We start from the raw sequence: 27,267 nt of genomic DNA, 5'->3' as shown, positions 1-27,267 counted from the left end.
TCCCACCTCCCTCCAGGGCCTGCCAGGCCGCTGCCACCTCCTACCAGGGGAGGGGCTGGGCTGAGCCCACACATCAGACGCCATGCAGTGTGTTATCCTTTAATGAAGATCTGGGTCAGTGGGGCCACCACTCTCCCCCGGGCGCCTGCAGCATGTGGCCCTCACCACGGGCTGCCTCTGAGGCAGGGTGGCCTGGAGGCAGCAGGCCCCGCGGAGGGGTCAGTTTGCAGCGGCCTAGCAAAGGCATTCCTCTCTCGGACCTAGGAACGTGACAGCAGCAACAAGGCCAGAGGCAGCTAAACTGAGGTCAGGGATGATAGAGGAGGGCAGGACAGGAAGTGGGGCTCTTCTCCTCCCCCTCTGCATCCCAGCTGGATAAAGGCCAGTGTACAGGAACAGTACAGTCTCTCCAGGGGCTGGAGGCCCCACCAGCCACTCTCTGGAAGCCCTTAGTCCCTGACTCCCCACAGACTGACATCACACACAAAATAGCCCACAGGGTCACTGGGCTCAGGGAGCAGGCTGGGCCCCACCCGATCAGCCTCAAGGCCCCAGGCCTTCGAGGCAGGTCCAGCAGGGCCCAGGCCAGAGCCCCCAGGGGAACTGGGAGCCACCTTCCACTAACTCGGCTTGTCAGGCACTACAGGCATCTAAGAAGGTAGTTTCTCCCTCGCGGCTCCGGGGCCGCCCAGGCAAGGCTGAGGCAACGGCAGGCCAGGGCTAGCCAGGTCCCTACAGGTCTGTGACCTTGTTCTCCACAGCAGCTGCGATCTGCTGGAGCCGGTAGCCCAGCTGCATCTTCTGAGCCGTGCCGTCCTCCTCCAGGGCAGTGATGATCTGCAACCAAGACCAGCCGGTCAGGGGTGCCCGCCACTACCCTTCCGTGTGCTCGTCCGCGGGCTGCCTCAAATGCTGCAGCCTGGCGGGGGGCAGGGGCCTGGGAACACAGCGAGCCCCCTCACCTCCTCAGGGCTGGGCTGGTGAGGTCAGCATAGGGTTTTAAGGATTCCAGAGGTGAGAATGAGGTACTTTACTCAGTACTTAGCACCCATGGTAATAATCATCCGCCCCCACGGGTAAGATCGCGCTGAGTGGAGGCCACCTGCATCCACCATGCTGACCTTTTCGCCACAAACCCTCTAGAAGCCCTGTTTCAGCCATCGCGGCTCCCCTTGTCCACCAGGCAAGAAGCATTTCCTAACTTCCTATTGCCAGGCACTGGGCAAGGAGCAGGGACCCCGCGACGGTGGGCCCCATGCAATCCTGCCCTCGGAGAGCTCCCCGACCCCACACCCACAACTACAGAAGCACAAGCAGGGGCTGCCACAGGGGGCACGGCAGGGTCCGGGAGAGGCCTCCAGATGCCTCACACCCCACCCCCTGCCTCCCTCATGCAGGGGCTCGCACTGCTGGAGCCAAGTCGCCGTGCCCGCATTCATATCTGTGCGTCCCTCGTTTGTGGCATGACTGTCCTCACTCCAGGCCTGGGCCACGAGGCAGGCTCCTCACCTCCAACAGCAACAGCCACGCCGCAGATGCCACACAAACACCGGGGTATGCGATTCTGGCAAGCACCTAGCTGGCTGACTCGTGGGTGCTCTGATCTTGAGGCCCAGTCCAGGAAGGGCCCAGACAGCCCCCTCGCTGGCTCTGCTGTGCCCGTTCCCACCCCCGGCAGGACCCTCCCTGCTGGCAGCGCAGGCAGCCCAGAGGTGGCCGTGCTCGGCATGCTGCCACTGCAGACGCAGGAGGGATGCGAGTCAGGGCAAGGTCGGGATATGGGGGGCAGCTGTGTGTCCCTCCCAGCATGTGCCCCCCTCCACCTCCAGGCCACGGCAGATCCTCGGCAGCTCCTCCCCAATGCCTGGGATCCCTGCTGCCGCCGAGGAGCCCAGACGGAGAGGGCACAGCCGGGTTAGAGCACAGCCGGCACCAGTGCACGCCCTGCTCCATGCCCAGGGGACCACGAGTCCTGCCCCTCTCTCCATCAGGCCCCGGGCTCTGTGCGGGTTTGCCCACCTGGTCATAGTACTTGTTGATGTACTTGTAGAGCTCGTGGAGGGCCACTCGTGCCCCAAGGTCCCCAGAGTAGTTCTAGGGAGGAGACAAGAGATGAGAGATGAGGGGGGTCACAGGCCCCTCAGGGGACGAGGCAGAAGGGACAGGTATTGCACAGGAAGTCCCACGAGCACACCAGGGCTCCCGGGTCTGCAGCGTGAATAGGGCCTGGCTCTCTCCCCTTGAGGCGCCAGCTGGGAGCCTGGGGTCCCAGATGGTGGCAGGGCCCCGTGGGACAGGTGCTGCTCCCAGGCTGTGACCCAGCGTCGGTCTGCCCTGATCTCCCTCCTGTCTCCTGTGAGGTCACACCAGGCCCCTCTATGGGGCCATCTTGGAGCCTGCACCTCCTCATCAGGGCCATGGGGCTATGATCACCTGAGCTATGAAGCTCCTGGGGGGTCAGGTGAGCACACAAAGCCCCCCCATGCAGCACCACCACCTGTTGTTACTGGGTGTGGTTTATGGGCACATCTACACCCCTGAGGGCAGCAGAGCAGTATGGAGGCAAGAGCAGGCCAGCATGGGCCGTCCTGGGACTGATGCCAGCCACCTCATTGCCTGGGACCCATCGTCCCCTGACCCCAGCACGGCTGCAGACCCCCCAGCACCTAGCTGAGTCAGGTTCGGGGTCTGAGTCAGCTGCCAGGACAAGCCTCTGCTGCTCTGTAGTGAGGTACTGGGAGCCCTGATCTTTAGAATGGACACTGGAAAATTCCGCATTTCTGATGATGAGATGGGTCCCACCCCAACCAGCTCACAGGACTGCTGATGTCCCCAGGGCTTCCTGGCAAAAGAGCAGGATCCTCACGATGGGAGACCTGTGCCCAACCCAAGAAGCAAAGGGAGGGCCATACCCGAGACAGCTCAGCCAGGATGGAGTTCATCTCTTGATCACTGGCAGGAACGGTCTGCCTGATGTCTGCGTAGTACCTGTCAGGGACCATGGGTATGGCGGCTGCTGAGATAATGAGCCATGCCTCACCCCACCAGGATCCACCCCTGGGCTGCAGCCACAAACCTCCATCCGTCTGTCCACCCATCCCCTTTCCAGATCTACTACCTCACCCTCCTACCTTTCTACCATCCGTTTGTAACGGGGAATATCTCGAGCGTATAGAAGTTTGTTGATGGGGGAGTCCTGGGCAGCAGCAGGAAAGAAAGAGGAGAGCCCCTTAGGGTGACCGGCTGTCCCGGTTTTCCCCCATTTCGAATATCCCCAGAACCCCTCGGTCCCAGGCACCTGGGACAGTTGGTGCCCCCGGCCCATTTCCTTCTGCAAGGACCTCCTCCGCTCCTCCCACCCCCCCAACCGATGTCCAGCCTCTGCTCCTGTCACCCCAAGCTTCTCTCCGAATCATTCCACGGTCATTTCTCAGCTCCATCCGCCTCCACCTGCACCCAGCAGGGTGGAGACATGCAGGCTAGGAGGGTGCAGCAGTGTGTGGGGCCCTGATGCTGCTTCTCCTAGTGCTGCTCATTCCCCAAGTAATCATCTTCAAGATCAGGAAACTAACCCCACTATTTAGTAAATGGCCCCACTCCACCTCACCCTGAGTGGCCAAGCTGGCACCTGAAGCAGGTCTCTCCAGTCAGGACCCACAATTTTGACACACCCAGATCCATCCCCCACCACTGAAGTGGGTTCCAGTCCCAGCTCTGCCCCCCAGCAGTGGGCTCTGGGCAGCACACTTCTGTTCTCGGCACCCGCTGCCTCAACCCGAAGCTGCGGGGAGGGCGAGGCAAGATGGCGCCCCTGTGTGGGCAGTGGTGCGAGTCCCTGGGCCCGAGCCAGCACGCGGGCCTTCTCAGCCGCTCTCCGTAGGGGGACGCTTGGCATTCCTGGTTAGGGCTATTGCTGAGCTACCCGGCAAGCATTTGCACTTTTGCTGGCAAGGGGAGGCAGTGTGAAGGTCGGGCAAGAACCCCACCACCATGCAGCACCCACCCACCATGGCCCCAGGTCCTGGTGGCCCCCGTGGTTCTCAGTTCACTGTGGACGGAGTGATGGGAACACACAGAACAAAAATGGGTCCCACAAGACAACACTACAGAATAGAACTGAACTTTCTGTTTCTCCACAGAGACCTAGAGATCCATCTCTCCAGAGGTAACAGGCTCCCTTTCCGGGCCTGAGGAGCCACCGGCCCTGCCTGCTGGGGGCCTGAGCAGTTTCAGCCGTGTGCCCTTATCTGTCATGGGACTCTGCTGGCTCTTCCCCGCCACTGCGTGCTACCCAACAGACAGCCCTGGCCCTGACCATCTGCCTCTCAGCTCCTCTCACAGGACCTTGCTCCACGCCGGGCACTCGCTGCCCCAGACTCTCCCGTCTACACTGCACTGGCAGCCAGTCACCTCCTCTGCCCCATGTAGAAGCGGGAGTCACTCCGGATCCCTGGGCCTCTGGCTACAGTGAACCCTGACTGGGAGAAGGGGAGCCCGAGGTGACGTGGGGGCCACCAGGTGGACAGGTGGCTTCTACGGTCCCATAACAGCTCCAGGCTGCCTGTTGGATTTGGTTCTGGAGGGGTCGTCTCTGAAGACGAGGCCCTGCCACCTCCTGGGAACAAAGCCCAGCCTGGGGCTGGAGTCACCAGCCTCCCCCAGCCCTCCTCCTGGACCTTGTCAGCCAAGCCTGGAATCTGGGTGCACACAGCACTGCCCAGCCCCGGCTCCTGCTTCCCCGGCCCCCCGGCGTGTCCTCCGCGTCCGTCGAGACCTACTCACCCGGCCCAGCTTGTGGTCGGCAAGCGTGCAGGCATCCATGAACGTCTGCGCGATGACCAAGAGCACGGCGTCCATGTTATCAGACGTCTGCACGTCGAACACAAACTGTGGGTTTTTTATGATGTTGATCCAGAATCTCAGGGGCAGGCTGCGGGTGGGGCAGGCATGGCCGGTGAGCACTCGGGGGAAGCAGGAGAGAAGACCCCGGCACGCCTGGCCCACCCAGCTCCAGCCACTGCCACCCCTCCCCACCTGTTGGTCTTCCAGATGTGGACAGTGTCCTGGTCGGAGATGCCATGCTGCTGGGCCTGCTCGTCCAGCAGGTCAAAGAAGTACTTGATAGCAAGTGGCACGGGGCGGCTGGTGCTGAGAATCACCTGGAAGAGGTCGTCCACAAACTTCTGCAGGGTGCCCTGTGGGGGAGGGGAAGCACAAGAGGAGGGAACCTCAGCCTCAGCCCGGCCTCGGACGCCCCGTGGCACCATGCTCATGTAAGCCCCACACCACCCCAAATCCCCTAAGCATCCGTCCTCCCCTGCAGCCCAGACCTGAGGCCGGGCCTGGCCCTGACCCCAGCCTCCCTCCCCGCCCTTCCTGCCCCACCTTCATGGACAGCAGGCGAGTCAGGTAGATCTCAGGGATGGCCTTGGCTCGCTCGCGCTCCCCGCCCCGAAGGCTGCCCCTCCGAGGCCTGGGGGGCTCCGGTTCCTCACTCGGCTTCACCAGGTGCCAGGGCCGGATGCCCCCCTCATCCACATCCTCCAGCATTGGGGTCCCTGTGCCAAGACCCCACAGCTCTTCACCCCTCATCAGGTACCACCTTCCCTGGGCCCCTGGGGTCCTGCCAACTTCCAGGAGCAGAGGCATGGGTTGAGGGCTTCTCTCAGTGGAAGGGAAGTAGACACATGCCCACCCTAAGGTCCAGAGGACTTTGCCTGTTACTGGGGGACTGGGCAAAGAGAGGGCAGAGAACAGTGACTGGGTGGGGGCTGGAAGGGGGTGGGCAGTACTCACGCTCTCCAGGGACATAATCCTGGTTTTCTCGGAGAACGTGCTTGGTGAGGCAGGGGACCAGGGCCACGGTCGCTCCGTCTGGGACCTGCGGATCACAGCCAGTGACCCCTCCACCAGCCCCACCCCCCGCCCCTCCTCCTCCTCTTACCCCTCCCACCTTGTAATGCTGCAGGGTGTTCAGGCGCCTCCACAGACCCTGGACCTCCGAAGTCACATCCTCATCGGAAAGAATGAGATGCCCAGCCACCCCGGACCGCCACTCTGCGAGAGCAAGGTAGGTTGAGGACTCCGGGGACACCCTTCCTGCAGGTGGGGCCTACCTCCTCCTCCACAGGGGCACAGACCCACCATCAGGGGGCAGCCTCACCCCCACGCTCTGCAAAGACTAGGGCTGCGGGCCCTCACCATGTGAGAGGCTTGCAGAGGGACTCCACAGTCCACTGCTGCCCCACGCCCACTGAGCGATACGCCGCCCCTGCAGGGCTGAGCCAGGGCCAGCCCAGCCTTCACTCTGGCTCGGGCCCCCAGGCTACCCTTCTCCACCACCCTCACCGACATCCAGGGTGCGGGGGTCTGGCCGCTGGGCCAGAGGTACTCCTTTATAAAGCTGGTCCAACATCTTCTCTTTGGCCTGGGAGATGGTGTCACAGTCCAGGACCTTCACAGGCACCCCCTGGGCCTCTCCTGCGCCAGGCCCCACAGCCAACAGGGCATTCAGGGTCTACGGAGGCACACACGGGAGCAGTCATGGCTCGTGCCGCACCTCGGCTGACCGAAGCGCAGGGACAGGGACAACCATGAGGAAGCCACTGCCTCCAACCTCCGGGTACCGAAGAGTCCTTAATTCTTGTCTCTTCACTGTCCCCAACCACCCCCCTCGACCCAGCCCTGGGACAGTGGCTCCCTCCGCCGTGACCCTAGCCCCTAACGCAGTGCACTAGGTAAGTGAATGGCAGTAAAAAACAAGGGAACACAAGACCCTCTTAACTCAGGGCCCCAGGTTCCTGGCACAACTGAGGCACCCGAGAGAAGCCTGCGTGAGAAGTGGCGAGTCCCTGCCAGCCTGAGAGAGAGCAGGTCTGGTGGAGCCTGAATGAGACTTTCCCAAAGGCACCCCGTGTGGGTCACTGAGGAAAGGCCTGCCCTAAGGAGAAAGTCACCCAGAGGACGAGGTGGCCGTCTGACAGAGCTGGCCCGGGCTTGGTGGGCTGGTCCTTCAGGTCCTCCGCCTCAAGGACTGGCCCTCAAGCTGCTGTCCTGCTAAGCCAGTCTAAAGCCTCTGGGTGGCGCAGTTGGTTAAACGACTGCCTCCGGCTCAGGGCGTGATCCTGGAGTCCCGGGATCGAGTCCCACATCGGGCTCCCAGCTCCATGGGGAGTCTGCTTCTCCCTCTGACCTTCTCCTCGCTCATGCTCTCTCTCACTGTCTCTCTCTCTCAAATAAATAAAATAAAAAAAAATAAAAAAAAAAAATCTTAAAAAAAAAAAAAATTAAAGCCTCTCCCCAGCAGCCAGCCAGAAGTCAGGCCCGCTGTAAACCAGACACAGATGTTCACCACGACCACCCACGCTCATCCTCACCAGGGCCTGACCCCACTGTGCGCGAACACGTTCACATGCTCTGTCCCTCCCCCCTGCTACCCTCCTCCCCCCTCTCCTTCCCCCCCACTCACCAGGGGACGGTATTCCACATCCTCTCTGAGAAGGCGGTTGTCATTCAGGGTGTATTTGGCTTTGCCGGTCACGCTGTCCACTGGTCCCTTGTCTACTTGATGCTTAATTCCCCGAAAAAGCATGTACAGAGGCTCCCCTACTGAGTCCTAAGGGAGTGACAGGCTATGAGGACCCCCGGGGCAGATGATGGGCATGAAACGGAGCTGTATGAGGCATGGCCCACACTGGGGAGGGGGACGGGCCGCAGAGGGCCTAAGGTGACTGAGACTTGCTGGGCAGGAGTGTCCGAGCTGCCTGGGGGCCAGAAGCTGTGTGGTTGAGAGCCCTGCCCCCACCACGGGGGGGGGGGGTTGCCCCTCCCACCCTGCCTCCCCCAACCCTGCCCCTGCCCCTGCCTCTCTCACCCTGACAAAAGTGTACAGGCAGATGGACATCCAGTTGGTGAGCAGCTTCTCCACCACGGTCTCCGTCCTGGGAGGACAGGAAAGGGCAGGGGCAGGACCAAGAGCCGTCTGAGCCGCACACTCCTCTACCCCAGGCGGCCTGCCTCAGCTCCTGCCTCCAGCCCTGACAGCCCCCCAGACCCCATAGCCTCCGACAGCCACACAGACCTGCGCAACATCAGCTTCGGGTTCTTGGCCACGTACTGGGCCACCAGGTCACTAAGCAGCGTGCGGAGGATGTCAGTGAAGTACTCGAGTTTCCCATGCAGAGCCACGGTGAGCAAAGATGCCACGTAGGCGCGGTCCCGAGCCGAGAAGGTGCGCTGGCTCTCCAGGGTGTGGATGAACTGGTCCGGGAGACAGGATGGTGGGGAGGGGCCGATTCAGAACGGGAGGGACAGAGAAGGGGCAGGGCTGGGGCCCGAGGGGCGGGGCCGGGAGCCTCCCTCCCCTTCCCCCAGCGGTGGAGAGGCCTGGGGCCAGGGGTGGGGCGCTTAGCACCTTGGTGAGGAAGAGCTTGCTGTTGAGCAGGTTGGAGAGCTGCCCCAGCCCCTGCTCCACGGTGGGGCGCCTGCTCTCAGGGACACCCAGGTCCCTGTGCAAGGGTGATTCCTGGTGCCCGGGAAAGAAGACCCTCTCGGCATACACCTTATAGTCGAGGAAGGGGATGCCACTGCCCAGTAGGTCACTGGTGAGATCGGTCATCTCGGTCATGAGGTCTGTGGAGCGGAGGAGGCCGGGTTGGGGCTTTGGACCCATGCCATGGGAGGAGGCTTGGCAGACCCCGGAGCATCTTCCAGGCCTCTGCTCGTCAGCCTCACCTGTGAACTCCTTCTTGCAGCGGTCCCGCACACTGCTCTCCAGATTCTCCAGCTGGATCTGGACCTTCTTGTAGTCCCTCAGGGCCTGCTTGCTCTTCCTCCTGTTCAGTACCAAGGTCAGGAAGGGGGAGGCTGGACCAGAACAGAGCCCTTTCTGGTGCCCCGGGCCCAGGCCTATCTACCCCAGCCTCGCCCTGGCCTAGGCTGGCACCGTCTAACACGGCCATGCCCGGCCTAGCCAAGGCGTCGCTCAGAATAATTTAGCCTGTCCCATCCTGCACAAGCCCACCTCCAGTCTAGCCCAGCGGTTTAATCCAGGGATCAACAAACTACAACCAGGCCAAATCTGGCCCACAGCCTGTTTCTGCCAATAAAGATTTGTTGGCATACGGCCACACTCGTGAGTTTGCCTCTCGTCTATGGCTGCTTCTGCACAGTCAAAGCGGAGCAGAACCACAGCAACTGAAGCCACCTGGCCCACGAAAGCCTAAAATCAGTACTCTCTGGCACCTTCCAGGAACATTTGTTGACCCCTGGCCTCGTCTGCTCTTCCTCTAGAGCCACACCCCCCTCGCTGCCCCAGCCCAGCCCCAGCCGGCTGCACCTACCTGTATATGAAGACAATGATGATGACGCCCAGAGCCAGAAGAGAGGTGCCCACCCCCAAGCCCACCTGGGCCGCCATGGGAAAAGCCACGGGGCTCTCGCCATCGTATTGCACGTGGCCCAGGGAGAAGCGCAGGTTCCCCATCTGCACCTACATGGGAAGCCCCCAGTGAGCAAGGTTTCAGCACGTGCTCAGGGCCCGGCCCAGCCCACGCCCACCTACTGACCGTGAACTCGGGCAAAGCATCCGGTGTCTCTCGGAGGGCGTGGTGCCGGGGCAGGGGCTGCTCCATGGGGGGCTCACAGTACAGGTGGTGGCGGGTCAGCGTCTTCACCACACAGGGGCCATCCCCTATCATGGCCACCACCTCCTCCTTGGACATCGCAAGGTCCAGATTCTCCCCCTGGAACACGAGGTCACTGACAGATTACTCAGAACTCTTCCCTAAGGGGAGGAGCTGGTGGTCACTCAGATCCCATTCCCCCAAAGGGGGGAAAGGACAGTCCTGACACCCCACCCTACCCCTGGCACAGCGCTGATGATGCCTCAGCACTCTTCCCCTGTGGGGGAGGCGGCCGTCTATGGTTATCTCCCAAGTTGCCCCCGACCCTCTTCTGCCCTTCCCATTCTTTTCCCCCACACTTTCACTCCTCCAGAGCTAAAAATCTGGGCAATATAAAGTCGCCTCCCCAGCCCTGACACCCAGTTTCTCACAAAGCCAGAGCCCCTACCGCGTCTGTGGGCCAGTGGTGCACAACGGTGGGCTGTCCACCCACAGCCGTCCGGGATGCCCAGCTACTGTACATGTCCGAGCCCATGCCAAGGGCCTGTCCACATTGAGCCAGGCTGCCAAACGGGCATTAGCCCAGGCACCTACTGTGTACCATGCCCCCAGCTATTGTGTGTGCCAGACCATTTACATACTGTCATTCAGACTCCTGCCACAGAAGGTGTTGGGACCCAGGCGGCAGGACCCAAACCCCCGCCCGACGCGGCAGGCTAGGCAGCCCCCACCAACCCCTCAGCCCTCGCCACATGAAGGGTGAAGAGCCAGATCTGTCCTCTGGCTCTTGCTCCGCTGCCATGCCCACCCACCCCCCCCACTCCCAGTCTCCCTCAGCAGCAATGTCCAGCAAAGCGAAGGGTTGCGCGGACCCACATGTGAGCAGACACAGTACCTCCACAGAGAGCACGCTCCCGGGCTTATGCCGAAATGGCATGGTGGGGTCCTCGGGGTTGAGGGGCTGCAGGGTGGGGTCGGCCTCATAGGAGAAGGGTGTGGGGTTCAGCGCAGCGAAGTCAAAGACCAGGTTGTCGAGGATAAATTCCACCCGGACCCAGGGGTCCTCGGGCAGGCCTGGGAGGGCAGGCGTGTGGCACGTGATGAGCTGAGAGGAGTTCACGTGGCACGGCTCCTCAAACTGGGGCAGAGGGAGGAAAGACAGGGAGGATCCGTTGAGGGCCATGCAGGAAGGGGGTCCAGCAAGGACAGGGAGAGCGCCTCTTTGGTACCCACCACCCACAGCTGTACACAGGGTGGGGAGTGGGGGTGACACGGGGGACAGCTAGCCCCAAGGGTCTCCTCGCAGGGACGCCCGTGGGGGTCCTACATGATGGCCGCCACAGGAAGCCCCAGGGGAGCATGCCGTCTCCGGGATCACGCGACGCCTCCGCCCAAGCCCCTGGCTAGGCAGCAGGGCTCTTGGGGCCACAGTCACTCGGATTCTTGGTGTCTGTACCACATCCAAATTCTGGCCACGGACCCATATCTTCCGTCCTCCGCTGCAAGACAGACCATGAACCGTGGGTGGCTTTTGAGAACCCGCCTAGCCCAGCCTGAGCCACATGGTCCCTCTCCCTGCCATTGGCATGGGAGTCACAACGCCCACAGGAAGCCCTGCAACCCCTCCATGCCCTAGAGCTGCAAAGACATCCCCCCCACCGCCAGCACATGCCATGCAGCCACTTGGCCCAGCACCTGAGGAAGCTCTTCGTGGGGCCAGCAGAGGTGACATTGGGGTCTGATGTGTACTCGAACTGGCTGTGTTGAAGCCTCCGCTCAGTGGCCCCGAACCACACAGCCACAGGAAGCGTGGCAGGCGTAGGGCGGGGGCTGGTCTCACACTGCAGCCGATCGGCCTGCTGCTCCAGCAGCCTACGGAAGGGAGGGACTAGTGGAAGGCGGGCCAGGACACAGGGCCCACTCAGGCCTCCACTCGCTTCCCTCAGAGCCCACTGAGAGCTCCACAGGTGACCCTGGAGGCCACCTTCCCACAATAGCCCCAGTTTCGGGAAGATCTTGCCACTTTCTGCTGGAGCAGACCTGGCCCTCTCCCCCACTTCCGGTCTCCCCAGCATCCTGCCCCTCTGTCTTCTCCCCAGAACACATATGGATTTTGGGAGAATGAGGAAGCAGCCCTCACAGGTGACAAGGCTGGTCTCCAACGACAACTCGGAGGTCCTCCAGCCGCCCAGTCAGGAGCTTGGAGCCATGCAGGGTCAGATGGGTGCCCCCGGCTCTGGGGCCCCGGGTCGGGAAGATGGAATACACCTTCGGGTCCTGTGCGAACAGGGGTAGGGAGAGATAGGCAGGCATGAGGCCACCCCACAGAGAAGCCAGGGGAGCCTGAGGCAGACGGAAGGGCCTAGGGTGGGAAGCCCCAGGAGGGCACAACTAGATGGGCTGGGGGGGAGCCACCTCACCTGGTAGGCGAAGTCGTGCTCTGAGATGCCACGTCCTCTTCCCGGCACCTCCACCGTCACCGCGCCGGCTACCTCCCCGCCGCTGGCCTCCGTGACGCACACGAAGCTGTGGGCACAGGGCAGGCTGGGGTGCTGGGCCGCACCAAGGGCTCCCTCAAATGAACTCAGCTGCCCCCTCCTTGCCCCCACTCAATCAGGTGTTCTTCCAGCTCCTGAATTTGACAGAGATCCTCTAGTTTTGGAGGGAATGCCTTACGGCACTCCAGGGGGCTCTGGCCCCTGCGAATTCCTACTCACAGTTTCAGTTATTCAAATCCAACCCCGAGGCCCCCCTCATGAAGGGGAATCCCCCTCTCTCTGTGGCATAAATTTATAAGGAGCCCCGGAGGGCTGGCTGTAGGATGAGGGGTTGAGCAGATGCTTGGCCTAACCACCACCACGCGTGCCACACCACTCGCAAAGCAGTGGCGACTTGATTTCCTCATGAAAAAAAAGTCCCTGGAAGCCTCTAGTCAGGTCGGGGGACAGACGGAAAGGGAAAGTGAACAATCTCAGAAAATGTTTGTTCTCGGCCAGAAAACAGAAGCTTAGGGCAAATCAATTTCCCCAACATGAAGCTGGCAGCAGCGCGAATCTGTGACATGGTCACACTCACTGCCAGCACGCTGGAAAACAGAACAAGTGATGTGTGAAGTATCCAGGAGAGGCTCCAACTAGCGAATATTTTAATCTCTTTATAAATCACTTTGCAAGCTCCCTTTGTCTCATGGTTTTAAAATCATTAACAGTCTAGACGATCACCTCAAGTTTTTGGTCATAACACACTGAAGGGGGAAACCACGTGCTCCAACAAAGTCTGGTTTACTTTTAATTTTTTTAAAAGATTTTACTTATTTACTTGAGAGCGAGTGAGCAAGAGAGAGAGCACAAACTAGGGGGAGAGGCAGCAGGAGAGGGAGAAGCAGGCTCCTCGATGAGCAGGGAGCCCGACGCCGGGCTCAATCCCAGGACCCCAAGATTAAGACCTGAGCTGAAGGCAGACACTTAACCAACGGAGGCACTCAGGTGCCCCCCAATGTCTAGTTTAAAATACTTATTACGAGGGGGTGCCTGCGTGGCTCAGTCAATTAGAGTGTCTGACTCTTGATCTCAACTCCGGTCATGATCGCAGGGTCATGAGATCAAGCCCTGCGTCGGGCACCCCATTAAGCATGAAGCCTGCTTAAGATTGTCTCTCCCTCAGCCCTTCTTCCCCACCTCGACCCCACTGCCACTTGCACACATATGCGTGCCCACTCACTCTCTAAAAATAAATAAATAGGGGAGGTGCCTGGGTGGCTCAGTGGTTAAGCCTCTGCCTTCGGCTCAGGTCATGATCTCAGGGTCCTGGGATCGAGCCCCATACCGGGCTCTCTGCTCAGTAGGAAGCCTGCTTCTCTCTTTCCCACTCTCCCTGCTTGTGTTCCCTCTCTCACTGTGTTTCTCTCTGTCAAATAATAAACAAAGTCTTTTAAAAACTAAATAAATAAATAAATATTAGAATAAATAAATAGGGATGCCTGGGCAGCTCAGTGGGTTCAGCCTCTGCCTTTGGCTCAGGACATGATCCCAGTGTCTTGGGATCAAGCCCCACAACAGGCTCCTTGTTCAGTGGGGACCCTGCTTCTCCCTCTGCCTGCCGCTCCCCCTGCTTGTGCTCAAGCATGCATGCGCTCTCTTTCTCTGACAAATTCTTAAAAATATTTTTTTTAATATTAAAAAAATAAATAAAATCTTCAAAAATAAATAAATAGGGGCGCCTGGGTGGCTCAGTGGGTTAAGCCGCTGCCTTCGGCTCAGGTCATGATCTCAGGGTCCTAGGATGGAGTCCCGCATTGGGCTCTCTGCTCAGCGGGGAGCCTGCTTCCTCCTCTCTCTCTCTCTGCCTGCCTCTCTGCCTACTTGTGATCTCTCTCTGTCAAATGAATAAATAAAAATCTTAAAAATAAATAAATAAATAAATAAAATACAGATTACCAAAATAAATAAATTAAATAAGATACAAATTATGGGGTCCCAGCATGGGCCTACTCAGTCCAGATATCTGAGGGTGGGTACGAAGGACCCATTCCATGGTGGCTCTGGACAGGCTGTCTGGGTAACCCAGATATTCAGCTGGGTTTGGGATTTGCTGACCGTGGATATTGCCTTGGGAGTATCTTGTGTGGGCACCTTTGGGACCCTGCAACTGCCAGCCAGGCTACTATGGGCCAGAACCTCTATCAGCTGCAGGCCTGGGAAGGCAGCTGGGGTCCCAGGGCCCGGACTCGGCAGGCGGGTCACAAGTCTGTCATTCTGAGGTTTTCTCCTGCAGCAGTGCCTGGGGCAGAAAGGGCAGGTGGCGGACAGCAAGCCCCTGAGCATAGTCACCTGGGATTTGAGAACCTTGCTACCACAACTACGTCCCTGGTCGCCAGAAAGCCAGATGAAAACACCTGGACGGGGCCATCTATCAGCTCTAGGTAGAGACAGGCCCAGGCCCAGCAGTGACTCCCCGGCAGCCCAGGCCAGGAACATGCACACCTGTGCACGAAGTGGAGGCAAACGCTCCAGGGCCTCAAACCCTTGCTGAGGCCCTGCGGCCAGAAGCAGGGAAAGGGGGAGAGGGAAGGACAGATGAGGAGTGGGTGGGCAGCCAAGTGCAGGAAAGCCCACCAGGGAGCCCGTGAGGTGTGCTGAACCCCCGCTGGTCCGGCTAACTCACCTACTAGAGACCTCGTACTCCAGAATGTCCACGGCACAGGGCACCCCGGCCACCCTGACCGTGTTCTGTACGTCCTGCACGTGTTGGCCCAGATTGGAGCCCCTGATGGTGACACGGGTGCCTCCGTCCACGGGCCCAGTCAGTGGCTCCACCTGTTCCAAGACATGGACTTGGAACACTTCCACCTGGCAGTCACCCCTGGGCAGCCCGGGGATGCAGACCCAGCCTCCCTCCTTCAGGCCTCCTGCACCCCTGCCCTCCCTCTAAAGGCAGTGGTGAGGAAGGGGCACGCCAGCATTGCAACACACCGAGTGGATGAGGGGGGCAGGGCACTGAGTGGCCACAGCTTCGGTCTCGCCACACGCCTCCTGGGCCACGCAGCGTGGACGCTCCCCCTTACACCACACACAGCCATACTGGGGCCTGGCGGTTTGGCAGCGGCTGCAGTCCCCATGTCCCACAGAGCAGTCGTACAGCACCACTGGAGAGAGCAGAGACAAACGTGAGAGGCGGGTGTAGAGGAGTCCCGCGGCCCCAGAGGCCCCCACTAGCTCACCATGCAGCCCGTCAGCACTGTCCACACGCAGACGGCCAGCCCGACGCAGAAACAGCCGCACGCGGAGCTCTGGCTGCAGAGCCTCATAGCTGAGCTGCAGAAATGGGAGTCGGGTCAGAGCCTGGGGCCAGGGGAGGCATCAGGCCTGGAGGGGGCATGGTCACAGAAAGGACCAAAAGGACTAGTTATGGGAGCACAAGGTCAGAGGTCAGAGTTGGGGTACAGGGACCCCAAGGCACACAGGATCAGAGGCCAGAGCCAGGGAATGCAGACTCCCAGGATGAATGTGGCGTGGCCAGCTGAGGCCAGTGGCCGGCCTGTGGCCAGTGCATCCTCGCCCACCCCGGCACTTGTGACCCGCACCTGGTGCCGCCGGCAGGTCACACGACACTGGGTGTCTGGAGGGGGCTCGCACTCCACCCAGGCCTCCACCACGACTTCGCGGCCCTCCAGCTCCATCACACACTCACTGTCTCCTGGGCTGTCCTGGGGGCAGATGACACAGTTGGTGGGGCAACTGGAGGAACTGGACCCAGTGAGCCCTGCCAGGGCCCCTCACAGAGCCCCCGGGTTGGGACAGAGGGCCAAGCCCTCCTCTTGCGTTCCAGGGCTTGCATACAGCTGACCCACAGCCAAGGAGGCCACATATCCACCTGCCACAGGACACACTCACCTGGAGGAGGCCCAGGTTCCTGCCCAGCAGCTGGACTTCTCGTTCCACGTGCACTGGCATTAGCATGGAACCCTGAACGCTGTCTACACAAGGGCAGGCACTTGGCCCCCGGTTCACCTCCTCCTGCAGACACCAAGAGCAAGGCAGTCTATGGTGCCCACCCGGTCAACTTGGAGGCTCCCTGTGCAGAACCCAGGGCCCAAGGCCAGTGTGGAGCTGCAGAACCCACTCTGCCCCTCGATCCCTCCTGATGCAGGATCGCAAGGCAGGTAAGGTGCCGCGTCTGCCCTGTGTCCCCTCCCCTGAGGCCTCCTTCCTGGGCTGGGCCTCACCAGCTCCCAGAGCCCGGGGGTGTCGTATTGGTAGTCGAGGCTGGACAGGAGGATGAGGGGGGCGGGAGGGCCCTCGTGCTCAGCCGAGTCTCCATCACCTGAGAGGAGGGTGGAAGTGGAGAAGGCGGGCGTGTCACCCCCCGTCCACTCGTCCGCCTCAGGCAGCTCGCCGCCTTCTCTCGTGAGCCAGTCCGGGGCAGGTTTCACGGAGCCAGCGGCCCCTGGGAAAGTGGTGGTGGGAGCAGTGCCGGGGGGCTGGTCCAGGAGTGCCGCAGAGGGGTTGGCCTCGGGGCCGGGGTCTGCAGGGGCGGGGGGCAGTGCTGCTGCATCTGAGGGCGATGGGTGGGAGGCCGAGAGGTCCTCGGGTGTGGCCGTGGGTCCGGAGTCAGTGGGGGCGGGGACAGCAGTTCCAGGTCTGTTGGGGGGGTCGGGAGGGGGAGGTTCCTCATGGAGAGGTGACTCTGTGGAGGCGGAAGCAGGTACCGGACCAGGACCCGCCCCTGGCCCCCAGGGGCTAAGCAGGGAAGGCCTGTCCCCAGGTGGGACAGCCGAGGCTGTGGCTGTGGAGGGGACCCCAGGCTCCACGGGAAGGGTGTCGGGAACAGAGGTGACTGGGGCCTGGGGGCTTCTGGGTGGGAAGGGGGTGGGTACATCTCCTGCTGGAGGGGCTGGGGAGAGAAGCGGGCTCTGAAGGGGGAGGCAGAGAAAGACAGGAGGGGCCACTCAGCAGGCAGGCGCAGGAGCAGGTGGCAGGCAGGCAAAGGGTGTGTTAGGAGGAAAGGAGACCAAGGGAAAGAGAAACAAAAACAGCCCGTTAATTCTCCAAAGGAGAGGGGGAGGGAAGGGCAGGCTCCAGGGGCATCTGTGCTGAGGTGGGGCCCGAGGCCCAGACCTCCCCTGACGCTCAGCCACAAACGTTCTCTCCTGAAACTCCAGGGAGTCCGCCACACACAGCAGCTCTGGGGTGGGGGTGGGGGTGGGCGGGCTCACGACGGAGCCTCACGTAGCGGGGCAGGCACACAGACCCTGGGCCGTCAGAGACACCCGTGCAACCCTGTGGGGGCCAGCTGGGGGTCCTGCTCACCTGCTGGCTGACCACCATTGGCCCGGCGTCACACGAGGCCTTGTGCGTGCACAGCTGCTGCCAGACACACCAGTTACACCCCCAGCGGCTGCTCACACAAGCCTGGCACCTGCACAGAGTGCAGCCATTGGGCAGGGGTCACCGTGGGGGAGCCCAGGGGCCAGTGGTCAGCAGCGGGGGAGGGGACTCACGGCGCAGACGGGCGGAGCTCAGTGACCGCTACACAGTCATACACAGAGAGCGAAGCTTTGGCAATCACCACAGCACCGAACCTGAGCTCCACGCTCATGGCCACGTGGTCTGCAAAGCAGGAAGAAAGGGCCCAGGGTGAGTGGGGTTCACACCTCTTAGCGGAGGGGAGCACCCAGGGTCTGCAATACGGTCCACAGGGCACAAAGTGAGCAGTTGAGGGGACTCAGAGAAAGGTGCTACTTCAGGGCTCCCTGCCTGGATTCACACCTCACCCCAACTGTACCCGTTGGAGCAAGACAGGAAGAGGGTGGGGCTCCCAAGCCCCAGAGCTGGCCCCTTCTCTCACCCACCGGCTCCTCTCGGCAGTGCTGGGGCCTCACTAGGGTCTGGGGAAGGGCACATCACACCGGCACTGGTCAGCAGGGCGGGACTCTGGTGATCCCCAAACTGGCAGGAATAGGACTCTCCTGGCCACAGAGGCGGCAGGTCAGGCACTGACAGGAAAACCTGCCAAGAGAGGCCAGGCCAGGCTGTTGGAGCCACTGGGCAGCAGGCCAGGGCCTGTTTCCGGGGCAGCCGAGGTGAGCAGGCTCAGGGGCTAGTGGCCCCTGAAGGCTGGCGGGCCCCGAGCCTTCATAAACGCCCTCCAGCCTGGGTTAGAAACAGAGAAAGCAAGGCCCCAAGAGAAATGACTGGTGGAAGGCCACGTGGTTATTTGGAGCACTTGACACTACAATGTGGGGTACTGACCCATCACCAGAGCCCTCCCCGTGAGGGACGCGCCTGCCCAGCTCCTTCACCTCTCTCCGCTCCTCTCGGCTGATGTTGGCGGGACTCATGGCTGCCACATGCAGACAGCCTAGCTCGGGCTGGAAGCTCCAGAGCCACCGCTCTGGGCCCTGTCCCCGTGAGCACTCGGAGTGGCGACTGCACCTGCATAAAAATAATGGGGAACCACCTTCAGGGGGGCAGGGACACCCCCAGCCCTGGGGACCTAAGCAGGAGCCTCAGGTGGGCTGTGACACGAGGCTATGTCTACCTTGGCAGGGCACTGATGCCCAGAATGGAGGATGGAGGAAGGAAAGTAGGGCATCCAGGGAGCAGGGGTTGCAAGTCAAGGATCAATGATGACCAGGAGTACTGGCCAGGGCAATTATGCAGGTGAGGGCAGGAGGCTGGGGCTGGGGAATAAGTCAAGGGTCAGGAGTCAGGGGAGCACTGACCTGCCAAGGAGCACACACCACCCACAGTATGGGTCCCTGTGAGCAAGACAAGATGCACAGTCCAGGTGCTGACCACAGGAGGCCACAGGAACCTTGAGAAGCTATGACGGTAATCCAAACGCCAGTGACTCATGGGTCCCTGGCACAGCCCCAACGCCCCTCCCAGCAGCCAGGCCCCAGCTCCCGCCTGGCACTCACTGTGCTCTGGGTCATGACATACAGATGCTCGAAGGCCCCATCAAAGGTGAGGTCTCTGCTCACAGCAGACCCCTGCTGGATGTTCTGTGTGGAGTACGGGTGGCCATCACTCCCCGGGCCCAAGTAGACCTGAGATCAGAGACAAGTTCTGGAACCCAGGTCCGTGGCCACAGACCCAAGGCCCTCTCCTCTCCCAACAGTGAAGCAATTTAGAAGCAGAGTTTTCTCTTAGGCAGTACAGGCCCTGCCACCCAGCCCTTGAGGAGGAGGTGGGGGAGGTCACAGGTAAATTAACACCCAGCCCTGGGAAAAGAAGCCTAAATCATCTCTCCCAGCCTTCAGGCCAGGGGTGTGTCACAGACCCCCTCATCCTGGCCCCAGGGGTCACAGGTATAGCTCTGCCCAGGCTGGTCACCAGCAGCCTATTCCCTCCAGACCCTGGGACAGGGCCCACTACCTCCTGTGCACTCACCCTGTGAAGTTGCCCTTGACTGTCACCCAGGAAAGCAATGGTGTGTCCATCCTCTACAGTAACTGCCACAGCTGTCAGCTGAACCCCTGGCCATTCCAGAATGGGTGTGGCTTCCAGCGGTACACGGCTGGCCATGGGGCTGGGTGTATGATCCGAGCCACAGGGATAAGCATCCAGGGTGTCCTACAGGCAACAAGCCCAGTAAGACCCTCCCTGGACATCCCAATCACCTGGCCCAGCCAGCTCTTCCCAAATGATTCTCTCTTCTCTGCTGGGCCTCCTGGGACAGCCTTATTCCCTCATCCTTCTCCTTGCGAGCCCCTAAAAACCTCACCCTCACCCCGGTCTCTCTGCCTGGACTTGCCCCAGTTTATGCGCTCAGTCTTCCCCTGGACCACTTGTCCAAAGCCTCCCAAAGCCTGAGTCCTCCTGTCCAAGTCTGCTTCCCTGGGCCCCTGCCACCTGTCCCTCACTCAGGAGGCTGGGTGTGGCTTCTTCCCAGTGTTCCATCCAGAAGCTAGAGCCGAACAAGTCTCAATTTCCCTTGCTCAAAAACTTAAAACAGGGCCCAGCCCCCTACAGTCAAGGTCCCTGGCCCACATCCTAGAACCCTCAGTCCATCCATACAAATATGCCCTCTGCAGTGTCCAGTCCAAGCCCAGTTCCGAACGGCTGGCTCTCTGACCTCTGCGCACCACGATTTCGGCAAGGCGTCTTTCCATCACCCAGGAACAAAGGAAGCACATTACCTCTGTTGACCTCATCAGCCCCCACACCACCGCTAGCTCCCCTTCAGACTCCTCGGGCCACCTGCCTAGCTGTGACTGCCAGACAGGGAGGAGCGGGAGCTCACCACCGGCAGCTGTGCGCAGTCTGAATTGACATCATACTCGATGTAGGCCACCTCCACGTCGTTCTCGGCGCGGCCCTCCCTGGTGTAGCAGGCGTCTCGCGTGCGGTTAGCAAGGCGGTCCACCTCATCCAGAGGGAAGGCACAGAGGGCAGAGGCTCCAGATGCTCCGGCAGCGGCCGACGGAGGCCGGCCCACGGTTGGGGGAGCGGCCGAGGAGAAGGCTGCGAAGAGTACCTCCCCCTGGGCCACCTCCAGGGAGGTGGCCACAGCTGCAGCCTGGAGCAGCCCGTAGCGGCCCCCCTGGCAGGACAGAGGCAGCTCCACGTAGGAGTAGTAGTGCTGGTCCCGGAGGCACACTCGGGACACATAGGCACGGAAGGCTCTAGACTGAGCCTGCAGGTCTCGCCGCAGGAACAGGAAGTAGGCACTGGCCCCACGTGCAAAGGCGCTCACGAAGTGGTGGCTGTACTCAGAGAGGCGGCCCACGGCCAACTTGGCCGTCTCCTCATAGGAGAAGGCAGTTTGGGGGTCCAGAGGCCACAGGGTCCGAGTTGTGATGGGAGGGATGCCACCCCCCACACCCCTGCTGGTATATCCCCGCCCCACAAAGAGAAGGGGCTCCCCAGCCAAGCCCTGGGCCACCAGTCCCACCGTGCTGACCGCTGGGTCATTGGCAGCCACATACTGGGTGTCCCCAGGGCGCTCGGGTCGCAGCAATAGCTGCTCGAGCTGCCCCAGGCGCCGCAGCTCGCAGACCCCCTGGTGCACGCTCCCGCACACCACCAGGGCCCCTGGGCTCACCAGGAGCAGCTGGTTCAGGTTGTTGGTGGCCTGGGCTTGGGGGCACTCATCAGGCATCACAGGTGGCAGGCAGTCCCTGCTATCTAGCACGGGGCCAGTGGACACGGCAGCCTCCAGCTGCAGCCCAGGGCTCAGCTGGAACAGGAAGTTGGTGGCCCCTAGGTAGAGAGTGCCTGAAGTGGGATCCTGTGCCAGATGCTGCAGGTGTGTGCCGTTGGGAGCAAAAGCAGCCGGTGGAGAGGGCTGGAGGGCGAGGACCCACCCGGCCCAGAGCGCCTGGAGAAGAGCTGGGCCGAGGGCAGGCATGGTCACCTGGAAAGGAGAGAGTTGGAGAACTGATGGGCCACTGATGGGACAGGGCTATCACACTGCCAAGATGATCCTCCTAACTCAGGGAGTGAGCAAAGGGGGCCTAGGCTTAGATGGCACTATGGTCCAGAATGGCCCCAGGACGGCACACCAGCAAAGGGTCAGGACATCTTTCCTGGAAATTTCAACACTGCCCATTTTCGGCAAGCACATTTGTCCCAGGAGGACCTCCATCCTACCCCAGCACCCCTTCACCCTGTACCACCCTGTGTCATCAGAGTCCCAGGGGAAGGGCCAGAGGGCCAGAGATGGGGGAAACATCCCATCTCCAGGGACCAGGGCCTGGAAGAGGCAGAAGCACAGGTGAGGGGAAGGAGGGGCTCAGGGCCCCTAGGAGGGAGAGGACCACTCTGCACAGATGTCAGCAGCCTGAGGGCAAAGAGGGAGGGCAAATTCTCATGGGCCATCTGCACATTAGAGCAGAGCAAGAATTAGATGGTGGGCCTTTTAGGCCAGGAATCCAGAAGGAATCCACAGAACCAATGGTGAAATGATGGAGGTTGAGGCTGCCAGGGCTGGGACCTAAAAGATTGGACACCACCTCGGAGAGCGCTAAGAAGAAACGGGACTCACACTTCTCCCAGGTGCCTAGGTTTGTAGTCAGGCTCACCTGGCAGGGCCGGCTGGATCAGGAGACAACAGCATGACCTGTGTGGGAGTCACCTAGCCAGGAAGATAGCAGAGCATGAAGCTGGGGGCTGGGCTGCAGGCACGTGGGAGCCCGGGCTCCCCTTCCCGCTGCCCAGCCTGCCAGTGGAACTGGGCCCAGCCTGGCCCTCGGCCACCAAACACATTCCAGAGGGGACGCCTCCTCAGAGCCCACACAGGGAGGGGGAGGGCAGCGGAACCAGGCACCCTCAGGGCCTGGGAAAGGGCAGCTAGGAAGGAGCCCCGCGGTTGGCAGCCCCCCACCCAAGCATCACCCTGTTCCTCTACAGCCCCTTCTCCCTTCCACGCACTCCCTTTTTCTCACCTTCTGCCCCAAATCTGCCAGGGCACCCAGGTCCATACCCTCCCCAGGGGCCAGGAACTGTCCTAGTCCAGACTGACACCAGCACATGAGCAGACATGGGCTTGCACACCCCAGGAAGCACACATGCTGCCAGCCCCACGTATGCACACGCACACACAAGCACACAGGCCCTAGCACAGGTGCAGACGCATGCAGACGCAACGTGTCCACACATGGACGCACGCAGAAACACAGGCCACATACTCCCCCCACCCCCGCTCAGACACCTGCGCAAAGACACAACCTCCTTACACAAACATGTACGTTGCACAGACAGGCATTCCACACGAGCACATGGCACACCCACCCACATTCAGATCCCCCCACACACAGATTCATGCACACTTCCCTGGTTCGAGCCCTAAGGCCTACAGGGCCGCAGAAGCCAGCGCATCTCTCGCTATTTCTTCTCCTGCAGGTCAGAGCAGAGCCAGGGCCCAGGGCTGGGGCGGGGGGGGGGGGGCTTGTCCCAGAAGTCACCATGTCCAGCTATGTTCCCCATCCCCAGGGCCACCTCAGAGCCTGGGTGCCTGCTCTCCTCCCAGATCCCTCCCTGTAGCCCCCCCACCCACCCAAAGCCTGCCAGGAGGAGAAAACCATGACAACACCATCTTCCCCCACCCCGGGTGGTCCCCAGCCAGGAACACCAGGTTGAGGAAGTGCTGCTCCCAGGCTGGAAGATACTTTCCCTACTTGCCTCTGCCCAGGCCACGTTGCCTGGCCCCTCCCGCCCCCCAGCTGCCAGGCTGTGTGAGGGAGAGTCTCCCTCAGCCCGGGGTCAGCTCCTCCCAGCCAAGACCCCGCCAAGGTGCTACTGAGACTGTCCCAGAGCGAGAAGGCTGGGCCTAAGTCTCGGAGGAGGGTCCAGCAGCCTGGTGGGAGCAGGGGAGCGGTGGCCACAGCCCAGCTGGGCACTGCTCCCGAAATAGCTTGGGGGTTTCCATTTTTAGTGTGCGGAGAACAGGGCAGCTCTATGGGATCGGGAACAAGGCTGCCTCTGTTTGCTACCCGAGGGGGTGGGGGAAAGGGGACAGCAGGGAGAGTCGTGAACCTAGGACTATGGCAAGGCCAGGCTCCCAGGAGCCCCCCACCTTGTTTCCAAGGGATGGGAGAAGAGTTTCTTCCTCTGGGAAGACAGGGTCTGCCCGAGGATGGGCAGAGACCATCTCCTGCACTCAGCTACTGCTCACTCCCTCCGGCCACCTCCTCCCAGGGATGTGCTAGGGGCAGAAGGTCCATAGTTAGACCAAGAGTCATTCCATTCGCTTACAAACATTTGCTCAGAGCCTACTGTGAGCCAAAGTTTTCCAGCCCTCAAGGGGCAGCAACCAAGACACTCACCAAATGTAAAATCACAACTGGGTCAAGTGGCCCACAGGAAAATGGAAGGGATCAGAATAGCTCCTGGCCAGGCCACAAAGGAGGCTGGAGGCTGAGCCGCTCTGGGAAAAGTGAAGGGCCTCTTCGGTCACTAAAGCACCACCCTCGCCCTTCCCCATGTACCACAGGTGGAGAAGGGGGAAAAGAGGGGCAATGACATCTTCTCCTCCCTACTGGGCACTTGGATTCCCCTAACCCTCTGCCACAGGCCAGAGCAGCCCCCAGCCCCTCCAGACTGCCCCTCCTACCTCATGGGATCCTCAAGCAGAATCAGAGCATATCTCTCCCCTGTCTTTGGAGCAGCCCCAGGCCTGAAGAATAAAGGTCAAAGCCCTCCAGTCCACGCCCTCTTCCATCTAATCCGTGCCAGGGCTCCCCCACAGATGCTATTAGCTTCTGCTGGTCTAACTGTGTGCTGTTTCACACTCCTCCCCGCTTGGAATGCCCACTCCCTCTCTATCTGCTTAACTCGGATTCCCAACCATCACCTCCCAGTAGAGCCTACCCTGTCTCCCCCCAGGCTCCTTATGGTGGATGGAATGGACAAAGCCAGCTACCATCCTGATGTGAACAGCAGCTCTGCCTTAGGCTGAGCCTTAGTTCTGGTTTGTAGAACGGGAGGCAGGACTGCTCCGGCCATTAAACACGGAACAGTGTGTGGCTGGCGTGAGTGGCACCAACGAAGGCCACTTTTCTCCCTGTTCCACCCTCTCCATTCTGGACTTGAAGCTCCTTGCAGGCAAGGAGTGTGGCTTTTGATTCAGAGGTCCCAGCAACTGAGCCAGATATCAGCACAAAGCAAGTGTTCCTTACACGTTGAAAGAAGCCCCATCCCACAGCTGAAGAAATCCAGCCAGTAGGGGAGATATGGAGCCCACACCCCTCTCCAGGCCACTTGGCCTCTCAAAGGGACAAGTTGTCAGGCTCACTTTTATTAATAACCAAGCCAGAGCAGACTGTAAAGGCTGGTTTGGAGCCAGGCCTCGTGTCCTCAACTTGCAGATCACCAGATCTCAGGCCTCCTCCAAACTCCTGGGCAAAGCCTAACCTGCCTGTACTGAGGCCCAGCGCCTGCCTTGAGGTCTCTTCTGAGCCCACCTTTCTCTGGACCTCTTGAGCAGAGCCCACAGCTGCCTAACTTCTTTTTGCAAAGAGAAAGTAGTCCTGAGGCTGTCCTCACCAACCAAAGGGGCTAACAAACTCTGCCCTTCCACCTCTGGAGGGGTGATACTCAGGCCCTCATCTACCAAGTCCCAAGGATCAGTGGAACACTGGCCTTTCCTTCCCCTGCTCGGTGCCCAGCGTCCCCGAGGGAGAGATTCATTGACAGTGCAGTAGTGCACACTGTTCTGCCCGAAGCCTGCGTGCTGGGGTGGGGGGGGGCACCATTTATGCACCACCCGCGAGTGCTCATCACCCACCGCCCGGGTCATGTTGGGGGCTGGGGGGTCCCCCTCTGGGGATGCCTAACACAAGGCTCACAGTCCGCCTTGGAGCGTAGCCTGGAAGGGCTGTTGCATACAGAGGGGGAAGCCTCGACCTCCCCATCGGCCCTTCCTCCCTCCTCCCCCAGCCACGGGGCAAGGACCCCACCAGCGGTCCTGGGAGGGCGGGGAAGGGGCCGGCCGGCCCCGGCAGAGGCGGCGGCGAGGAGGGGGCGCGGAGGAGCAGCTCCACCTCCTCTGTCTCCCAATCGCGTTACAGGCGGAGCCGCCAGAGTTTCCTTCAGTGCGGAGAAGTGCGGTCCCAACTGTAAGGACCGCGGCTGCCCACCGCTTCCCCAGGCTGCCCCTGCCCGGCAGCATCAAAGCCGAAGCTGCCCACCTCCCCCGGGGGCCGCACCGCCCCCCCCCCCCGCTCCGGCCCCGGGTCCCCGGCCCCCGCACTCACCACCCGGCCGGGCCCCGCAGGAGGAGCGCGCCGAGGCGGGCGCCGGCCGCTGCGGGCTCGGGATCTGCGCGCGGCGGTCTCACTGCCCCCTGCCCCCCCCCACCCCGGGAGGTGGCTCCGGCCGCGCCACAGCTGTTACCCGGAGACCGAGGGGCGGAAAAGCGCGCCCGCTGCCCGCCCCTCCCGCCGCGCCGCTGCCACCGCCGGGAACAAAGGAGACAAAGCCGCGTCGGCCGGGCCGGGCTTCGCTCCTTCCCCCAGCGCCCGCCGGGCCGCCCTCCCCACCCCCCCGCCCGCCGCCAAGGCCAGGCCGGAAGCAGCCGCGAGAGCCGGGCGCGCGGCCCCGAGCCGCCCGGGACCCCGCATTCCAGCCCTGCGGGGTCCGCACTTGCCGAGGGCGGGGGACTCGGCCCCTCCCTGTGGGGGCGCGGGCTGCTCGGCGGCGGTAGCCACGGCAACGCGGGTCGCGGCCAGGCGAGCCGAGTGCCAAGAGCAGAGCCCCGGGCGCGGGCGGCCCGGCGCTACTCCGCCCGGCCTCACCTGCGCGCCTCGCAGGAACCGGAATCCGGAGCCCTCCTGGGATGGGCGGGGCCGGGCGGGGGGCGCGCTCGGCACCCACAGGTGTGCAGGCGCCGCGCAGCGCCGCGCCGCGGCCCTCGCCCCTCAGCAGCCCCGCGGGTTCGCCAGCCACCGCCGCCGCTCCAGCGCCTCGAGCTCCCTCCTTCCCTTCTGCGGCCGCCCTCCAACTTTCTTTACCTGAACTTCTCGGCGCCTGGTGTCTCCCCACCGCTCCTGCTCTCCAGACTCCCTAATGGCCACCCCCTCCTTCCGGCCCCAAACTCTGGCTGTGCGAGAGAAGCACAGGCTTTGGGGTTGGGCCTGGGTTTGTGGCCACCACTAAGCCTAGTAACCTGACCCCCTCCACCCCCCATACACGCCTTATTTGCTCACCGACAAATGGAGGTGATGCCACACCTAGCCGGCTGTTAAAGGAGCGCACACGGGTTGCAAAGTGCACAAGCAAGGACACATTTACCTCTTTTCCTTCCAGGCCTGTACCTGGACCCACCCTCAGCTGAGAAGCCCTGGGCAAGTCTGGACTCCCTCACTGGCAAACGTACCTGGGCCTTTCTAGGGAGGAACCGCTGCACAGAGGCCCAGTTGTGCCCTCTGCCGGGCCCTTCACACACAGCCTGGCCTGCCCACTGCGAACTCAGGAGCCAGGACCTGGCCCATCCTTTGGCTAAAGCCACACTGGGATAGCCTCCTGGGAGGCAAAATCTGTCACACACACACATGTCACACACACACACATATCACCCCCATAGTCTCCACAGGCTAGGGAGAGCCTCAACCAGGTCTAGGTCACCCACACTGGCTACTGTCCAAACAGCCAACACCACAGGGGCTCTCCTGCCACCTGCCACCACCCTTCCCATCAAGAGT

At 61.6% G+C, this 27,267-nt stretch overlaps 1 protein-coding gene across 11 annotated transcripts; it reads right to left on the bottom strand.

Annotated features, from left to right (window-relative positions):
* Positions 1-85: 85 nt before the first annotated feature.
* On the bottom strand, positions 86-26,925 carry PLXNB1 (plexin B1). Of its 11 annotated transcripts, none has more exons than XM_044253649.1 (39): positions 26,858-26,906; positions 23,643-23,771; positions 22,150-22,963; positions 20,370-21,482; positions 19,517-19,699; positions 19,045-19,173; positions 18,847-18,947; positions 18,424-18,556; positions 17,974-18,130; positions 17,623-17,731; positions 17,432-17,540; positions 16,348-17,034; positions 16,016-16,138; positions 15,706-15,828; positions 15,343-15,436; positions 15,095-15,267; positions 14,787-14,938; positions 12,044-12,149; positions 11,764-11,900; positions 11,319-11,495; positions 10,951-11,122; positions 10,519-10,761; positions 9,567-9,743; positions 9,342-9,490; positions 8,734-8,834; positions 8,414-8,631; positions 8,081-8,259; positions 7,874-7,940; positions 7,469-7,615; positions 6,349-6,517; positions 5,954-6,057; positions 5,797-5,881; positions 5,386-5,558; positions 5,035-5,195; positions 4,783-4,930; positions 3,132-3,196; positions 2,913-2,988; positions 2,020-2,094; positions 86-837 (listed from the first exon to the last, which is right to left on the bottom strand). In XM_044253649.1, the coding sequence occupies exons 4-39, from the start codon at positions 21,474-21,476 to the stop codon at positions 733-735; spliced, it is 6,414 nt and encodes a 2,137-aa protein (XP_044109584.1). In that variant the 5' UTR covers positions 21,477-21,482; positions 22,150-22,963; positions 23,643-23,771; positions 26,858-26,906; the 3' UTR covers positions 86-732. The 11 variants fall into 11 exon arrangements, with proteins under 11 accessions (XP_044109584.1, XP_044109583.1, XP_044109585.1 ...); XM_044253648.1 differs by lacking the exon at positions 26,858-26,906 and adding an exon at positions 23,893-24,159; XM_044253650.1 differs by lacking the exon at positions 23,643-23,771 and having other exon boundaries at positions 22,150-22,202; positions 26,773-26,925.
* Positions 26,926-27,267: the final 342 nt, after the last annotated feature.

The sequence above is a fragment of the Neovison vison genome, chromosome 6 (assembly GCF_020171115.1).
Source record: "Neovison vison isolate M4711 chromosome 6, ASM_NN_V1, whole genome shotgun sequence".
Lineage (NCBI taxonomy): Eukaryota > Metazoa > Chordata > Mammalia > Carnivora > Mustelidae > Neogale > Neogale vison.
Note: the sequence above shows the minus strand (reverse complement) of the source record. Positions and strands in the feature narration are given on the sequence as shown.

Bases quoted from the DNA above. Each gene is read 5' to 3' on its own strand.
- PLXNB1 (XM_044253650.1), bottom strand. From the start codon at position 21,476: ATGCCTGCCCTCGGCCCAGCTCTTCTCCAGGCGCTCTGGGCCGGGTGG. The intron at 7,616-7,873 runs GTGAGAGAGGCA...TCACTCCCTTAG, and splicing joins GCCTGTACACTTTTGTCAGG to GACTCAGTAGGGGAGCCTCT. The intron at 5,196-5,385 runs GTGGGGCAGGAA...CCTCCCCCACAG, and splicing joins CTCGCCTGCTGTCCATGAAG to GGCACCCTGCAGAAGTTTGT.